Source organism: Chiloscyllium plagiosum, chromosome 40 (genome assembly GCF_004010195.1).
Source record: "Chiloscyllium plagiosum isolate BGI_BamShark_2017 chromosome 40, ASM401019v2, whole genome shotgun sequence".
Lineage (NCBI taxonomy): Eukaryota > Metazoa > Chordata > Chondrichthyes > Orectolobiformes > Hemiscylliidae > Chiloscyllium > Chiloscyllium plagiosum.
Genome location: NC_057749.1, coordinates 24352028 through 24359743, shown reverse-complemented (window position 1 = coordinate 24359743; position 7716 = coordinate 24352028). Strand labels below are relative to the sequence as shown.

The 7716-nt window shown below is 46.0% G+C and overlaps 1 protein-coding gene across 1 annotated transcript in view; it reads left to right on the top strand.

The window, feature by feature from the left end:
• Nucleotides 1–2429: 2429 nt before the first annotated feature.
• Nucleotides 2430–7716, top strand: part of LOC122542625 (40S ribosomal protein S27-like) — a 37159-nt gene continuing 31872 nt past the window's right edge. The window contains exon 1 of the mRNA XM_043680604.1: nucleotides 2430–2572. Within this exon, the coding sequence (XP_043536539.1) occupies nucleotides 2567–2572 (6 nt within the window). The 5' untranslated portion in view covers nucleotides 2430–2566. The remainder of the gene's footprint in view (nucleotides 2573–7716) is intronic.

Below are 7716 nucleotides of genomic sequence, written 5' to 3'. Positions count from 1 at the left end.
CTTGCAACTTTAGTAAGAGCCATTTCAGTAGCTGACGGAATCAGCAATTGGAGGGTTTATTTAGATTAATTTAGGATATCTGGTCAGCATGGACGCGTTGGTCCAAAGAGTTGGTTTCCATGTTGTACTAGACCAGCCACATTATCACTTTCCCACTGCCTTGGCACTTCCCAAACTTTTCCCTTGGAGGATTTGAGCTATAGGGAGAGGCTGAACAGGCTGGGGCTGTTTTCCCTGGAGCGCTGGAGGCTGAGGGGTGACCTTACAGAGGTTTACAAAATTATGAGGGGCATGAATAGGATAAATAGGCAAAGTCTTTTCCCTGGGGTCGGGGAGTCCAGGACTAGAGGGCATAGGTTTAGGGTGAGAGGGGAAAGATATAAAAGAGACCTAAGGGGCAACTTTTTCACACAGAGGGTGGTACGTGTAAGAAATGAGCTGCCAAAGGAAGTGGTGGAGGCTGGTATAATTGCAACATTTAAGTGGCATTTGGACGGGTATATGAATAGGAAGGGTTTGGAGAGATATGGGCTGGGTGCTGGCAGGTGGGACTAGATTGGATTGGGATATCTGGTCGGCATGGACGGGTTGGACCAAAGGGTCTGTTTCCGTGTTGTACATCTCCATGACGCTATGACTTTGTTTTGTTTTCTCCTTTCAGGCTTGATTTATGTTACACCTTCTCGGAGAGAACTGAGAGATTGAGGGCCTATTGGAGCAGGGTATTCAGTTGTAACTCAGTCAGAGCTCCACACAGGCCATTTCTGCCTCTGATCTCACAACCCCAAAATTTTAAGTTGGGGACCCATCTTTGGAAAGCCTTAAATTGATTTGGGTACACTGTTTGGTGGTCTGTCAGAAACATTTAACTATCTAACCGACTGCCTGAGCCATGTTCTCCTACTAACACAAACTAAGTTGCAACTGATGAGTTGAATGGTCTTCCTCTGGCCCTGTAATAATTCTGTGCATTCAGTGCATTCCTGAATGTAATAAACCTGATTTTTTTTTCCAGACTACTCTTTCCAAACAAACATAAATTAATGGTTGGAGACTTTACTGATCCAAGAACATTTTTTTAAAATCAGGCAGAGAGTCAATTTGATGGAAGCATGTAAAATTATAAGAGGCATGGATAGGGTAAATAATTATAGAGTCATAGAGATGTGCAGCACGGTCCTTCGGCCCAACTCGTCCATGCCGATCAGATATCCCAACCCAATCTAGTCCCACCCGCCAGCACCCGACTCATATCCCTCCAAACCCTTCCTAATCATATACCCTGGGAGTTCTGTTTTTCCCAGGGTGGCAATGTCAAATACAAGGGGGTCACAGGTTTAAGGCGAGGGGGGAAAAATAATTAAAGGAGATGTGTGAGGGAAGTTTTACACAGAGGGTGGTATGGGCCTGGAATATAGGGAAATGACAGAAGCAGATAAATTAACAAAGGTTAAGGCATGGAATAGAGTGATATGAACCATGTACAAGCAGATAGAATTAATTTAGAATGGCATTGTGGTTGGCACAGACATGGTGGGCCAAATGGCCTGTTTCTGTGCTGTACTATTCAATGTCCTGTTAATCACAAACCAATTTCCACCACAAGGTTATGTGATTTTGTTAAACAAGAAAGTCCTAAAGCAAAAAAAAAATTCTTTGGTCCACACTGTAACTTTTACTGTGTTAACCCAGTGGAGGTCGGGTTAAAACCCCTATTTGAGTCATAGAAATGTACAGCAGAGAAACAGACCCTTCAGTCCAACTTGTCCATGCTGACCAGATATCCCAACCTAATCTAGTCCCATTCGCCAGCACTTGGCCCATATCCATCTAAACTCTTCCTATTCATATACCCATCAGATGCCTTTTAAATGTTGTAATTGTATCAGCCTCCACCACTTCCTCTGGCAGCTCATTTCATATACACACCACCCTCTGCATGAAAACGTTGTCCCTTAGATCCCTTTTAAATCTTTGGTTTAGTTCATGAAGTTTACATGCACGGGCAGATGGAATTGATTTGGAATGGCATCGTGGTTGGCACAGGCATGCTGGGCCGAATGGCCTGTTTCTGTATCGGACGTGATGCTGTCTGACCGCTGTTCATTTGTTGTTTCCAGTACAGATTCCAGCATCTGCAGTACTGTGGTCCTGGTCTGTTTCTGCGTCGAACCAATCTTATAATCACAAACTAACGTCCACCATAAGGTTGTGTAACTCATGTTGTAGAAGGAAATCGTTCAATACAATAAAAGACTTCTCGGGTGCACGCCTGTAGTTTTCACTGTGTTAACCCAGCGGGGACAGAGACAACCACAATTTTTCAGTCCAGTTCGTGAAGATTCAGTTTGCAATCCTCACTTGTGTTTCCATCACACGTGGGCAGGGTCGATCCCACTTTTAGGAACACTGCTTTGGACGAGAGGAAGCGGAAGTTTCACGCGTTTACATCAGTTCTCTGGGCTGGCAGAGGTGGCTCAGTGTGCGTGTGTTTGTGTGTGGCCTGTGATCTTGCTGATCGTGATAAGAGGGGAGTTGATTCTACCCGACCTCTCCGGGGGGAAACATGCCTGTGAGTTGGTACCTGTTACATTTCACTCGATACATTTCAGATACAATGTAACGCGCGCGGCTCGGATACACTGAAACTGACACGGAGCTCAGGCCTCCCCTTAAACCCACGCAGAGAATTGCCAATAATTTCCTTTCTGCTTGTGGAGCAGGATTGTGTTTGTTTGTTTGTGTGTTGGGGGGGGGGGACGACAAAATTCCCATCAACCCCCCCCCCCTCCTCATTTCTCATCGCTCTTCCCCCAACAAATCCGAACTGGTAAACACGTGTCAAAACGAAAGTTAAACAGTGCAAGAGGCAAAACATTGGAGGTCGCTGATGATCTGAAAGTGAAATAGAGCCAAGACAGGCTGGAAATACTCAGCGGCGGCTCTGCTAACATCTGTGGAGAGTGCGATGACTTCTCGATTTCAAAACAAGGACTGAAATCCAGTATGGGGTACTTTCTCTCCTCCTCCTCCCCCAGCACAGAGCTCCCAAGAAAACAGTTCAGCCAGCCTACCGTCAAAATAGGGACACCTTAACATCTTTACTGCTCGATCAGTGATGGGGGAAGAGGGGGGAAGTTTAAGATTGTTGAGCATTGACTGAGCTCTGCAGACAGACCGACCCAAATGCAGCATGCCTTCTGAATTTTCTGTTTCAAGCCTGCCCCTTGAACTGGTTGCCTGTCCAACCTTCGCTCACTTGTCGATTTTACAGGCAGTGCCTACCCACTCTGTCCCGGGAATGTAAGTTTGACCTCCCGGTTTTGAAAATCCCCAAAACATTCCCTCCACAAAACACCGAGGCTCGGGTTATTTTGAGCAGTGTATTTCCCTCCCAGCACTTGCATTTAATTAGCGCCTTCTCGGGATGCCGAACCTTCCCTTCCCCCTCCAACCGCCACCCCGAGCGGCCAGGGCCCAACTGATTAGTTGTTTGGTGGAATACCACCCTGTGTGTGGGAAGGCACAGCAAGATCCCACACATCCTTCTGAGAAAAGGAGAATCCATGGGAATGTGACCACCCGGGTTAAATGGCACTTTTTTGATGCAAAGGGATTTGTTCCCCTACTTGCCCGCCCAACATTACTCCTATATGGGGTGCCAGTATTTGTTGTCCACCCCTAGTTGCCCTTGAACTGACAAACTTGCTTAGCCATTTCAGACTTCACCAAGATTCCTGTGGATCTCAAGTCACATGAGCTGGATTTATTCATAGAATTTGAATTCCAGCCACGGGATTTCCACCGGTGTCCCCAGAGCATGGGCTAAGACATTAGGATTAATGATGTGATGTCACCACGACATCATTATCATAGAAACTGTACAGTGTAGAAAGAGGCCATTCAGCCCACCAAGTCTGCACTGACTCTCTGCAGAGCTGTCCCTGTACTTCCCATGACTAATCCACCTCGCCTGCACACTATGGTAATTTAGCACGGCCAATCTGGCTAACCTGCAAACTGTGGCAGGAAACCCAAGCAGACACAGAGAGAATGTGCAAACTCCACACAGAGAGAACGTGCAGACTCCACACAGACAGTCACCCGAGGGTAGAATTGAACCCGGGCCCCTGGCACTGTGAGGCAGCAGTGCTAACCACTGAGCCACCGTGACACCCATTGTTTTCCCTTTGATTATCTCCCCAATAGCAAAGGGTTATACAACCATCAGCCCCCAGCAAGAACATCTCAGGGAGGACAAAGGCACAGTCCTTTAAAAGGCAAAGTTCCTAACTATTCAGGTACTTATCAAGTGGAGGGGATTCCACTGTCTCAGACACAGTCTCAGTTTCGAATCTGGTTGTGTGTCTCGGAACTTTACTGTGCAGTGAGCTAGCCTAACCAATTTATAGGATGACCGAAGCTCTATAGAAAGGATGCTAGTGAGCATGTCCCCTCACATTGTATCTGTCTCGCAACTGGGGTTTGCCAGCTAGTGACTGTGATAAACAGTAACATTGTCTCTGCACCCGCTCATGTCACCATGGCGATGTGTGACAACAGCAGCTTGGCAACATGGAAATCAACAACTGAAGACAACACCTCATGACCTACAACATTTGGGGCAAAGCCTGGACTGGTATTTTCAGGCTTTGATATCCTATCCCTCTTGGATTGGATTTGCCGCAGGTCCATTTCACTTACCTAGATCATCCATGTTAAGGGGAGATAATAGGCAGTAATCCAGCAGCTGAAACTCTGGGCAAATAAGTTCAAATCTTACCATCTGTGGAATTTAAAATCAATTACAGGAGTTGGGAGGTCTTGTTGCGGCTATACAGGACATTGGTTAGGCCACTCTTGGAATATTGCATGCAGTTCCGGTCTCCTTCCTATTGGAAGGATGTTGTGAAACTTGAAAGGGTTCAGAAAAGATTTACAAGGCTGTTGCCAGGGTTGGAGGATTTGAGCTATAGGGAGAGGTTGAACAGGCTGGGGCTGTTTTCCCTGGAGCATTGGAGTCTGAGGGGTGTACCTAGATCATCCATGTTAAGGGGAGATAATAGGCAGTAATCCAGCAGCTGAAACTCTGGGCAAATAAGTTCAAATCTTACCATCTGTGGAATTTAAAATCAATTACAGGAGTTGGGAGGTCTTGTTGCAGCTATACAGGACATTGGTTAGGCCACTCTTGGAATATTGCATGCAGTTCCGGTCTCCTTCCTATTGGAAGGATGTTGTGAAACTTGAAAGGGTTCAGAAAAGATTTACAAGGCTGTTGCCAGGGTTGGAGGATTTGAGCTATAGGGAGAGGCTGAACAGGCTGGGGCTGTTTTCCCTGGAGCATTGGAATCTGAGGGGTGACTTTATAGATGTTGAGAAAATCGTGAGGGGCATGGATAGGATAAATAGACAAAGTTTATTCCCTGGGTGGGGGAATCCAGAACTAGAGGGCATAGGTTTAGGGTGAGAGAGGCAAGATATAAAAGAGACCTAAGGACCAGAGGGTATTATGTGTATGGAATGAGTTGTCAGAAGAAGTGGTGGAGGCTGGTACAAATGCAATATTTAAAAGGCATCTGAATGGGTATATGAATAGGAAGGGTTTGGAAGAATATGGGCTGGGTGCTGGCAGGTGGGACTAGATTGTGTTGGGATATCTGGTCGGCATGGATGAGTTGGACTGAAGAGTGTGTTTCTGTGCTGTACATCTCTATGACTATGACTCCAAGTCTGGAATTAAAAAGCTATTCTCATTAAAGATGACTATGAGACTATCTCTATTGTTGTAAAAACCCATCTGGTTCACTAATATCCTTCAGGGAAGGAAACCTGCCATCCTTACTTGGTCTCACCTACATGTGACTCCAGACCACAGCAATGTGGTTGACTGTTAAATGTCCACATAGTTCACTTAACTTCAGACTAAAGAGAGGAGTCCAGTGACAATGTAATAGATTAGGCTGTTTGGCCCACATAATCAATGCTGGTTCTCAGTGGAGCAATGCAATCTGTTTCATTTTCTTGTTCAATCCATGTAGCTTTGCAAGTTTATTCCCTTTCAAAACTAATTCATCATCTCCGCTTCCACCACCCTGATAGGCAGCCACTCCCAGTTCATTACTGCGCACAGAGTAAAATCTCTGCATCCCATCCCTCTATTATATTTCGCACCAAACCTGAATTTGTGCCCCAAAGGTAGGTTATTGGGAAGTTTTTCTTCAATCTTATCTGAGCCTGTCTTAATCTTGCACACTTCTGTCAAATCTTCCCTCAATCTCCTTTGTACCAAGGAGAACATTCCTCAACCGTGTCTGTGTGTGTGAGCACGTGTTTGCATGTACAAATGTGCATGTGTATGTGTGTGTGTGTTTATGTGTATCTGTGTATGTGTTGGTGTGCATTGTGGGTAATTCTTTGATTCAAGATGGTGGCAGAGCAGCAGACTGTTCCCTTGGGCTCATCTATTCCCACATGCTTTCTTCTTTTGTCTTTATTCTTACTTCTGGTCTTTTTTTTTCCCCTCTTTTTTCTTTCTTTCTTCTTTTCTTTGGATCTTTTAGTGCCAGGTTATTCGGTGAACTCGGCATGGCATCTCGATTGGGCCATGCGTGGAATGGCAGCTCCTGCTGGTGGTCAGAGGTGGTGGATGCTGCTCCTCCCGGTGATTAGACGTGGCAGTGGCAGCAGAGACACCCTCCCGGCGTTCAGGGCTGGTGATGGCTTTATCAGGTGGCGGCACTGGCAAGGTGACATCTTGGAGGAGGACGGCCGAAGCTCATGGTGAACGATGGCCTGGACTAGGGACTCTTGATTGTAGCAGGCCCACACCAGGGACTCCTGATCGCAGCAGGCCCAGACCAGGGATTCCTGATTGCAGCAGGCCCAGACCAGGGATTCCTGATCGCAGCAGGCCCAGACCAGGGACTCCTGACTGTAGTAGGCCCAGACCAGGGACTCCCGATTGCAGAAGACCCACACCAAGGACTCCTGAACGCAGGCCGAATGTGGGTTCAGCACCAGGCCTGGCATCAGTGTTGGCAAGATATGCCCAGCAGCGAACAGATGGCAGTTAAAGAGTGGCGACTGCTACCTTGGTGGGTCCGGTGCAGGTGGCAGTGAGGCGGTGGAGGAGGGATGGTGGCACGGGTGTCATTGTCGGCTTAGGGCTCAGGATTCTCTTTCAGTCATACCTTTTATCCTTTTTATTCTTACACTATTCAAAATGGCGCTGGCTTGTGGTGACAGTTGAAACGTTTCATTGTATTTTACTGTATTGTTCACTGTAAAATGCAAGTGATAATTAACAAATCATTCATTCATGTGTTTGTATATGCATGCATGTATATGTTTGTGTATGTGTGTATATGTGTCTGCATATACACATACATGTGTATGTCTGTGTAATATATACATATGTATGTGCGTGTGTCTGTGTGCATATGCATGTGTATGTATGTGTTTATGTGCACATATATGTGTGCATTTGTAAATATATGGGTGGGAGTGTCTGTATATGTGGTTGGAAGTGTATCTGTGTGTATTTGTCTATATATGGGTGAGAGTGTATCTGTCTATGTATATGTGGGTGTGAGTATATTTGTGTGTGTCTGTGTATATGCGTGTGTGTCTGTGTATACGTGTATATCAGTGTGTCTGTGTAAATGTGTGTGTGAGTGTATCAGTGTGTGTCAGTGTATGTGTGGAAATATAGAT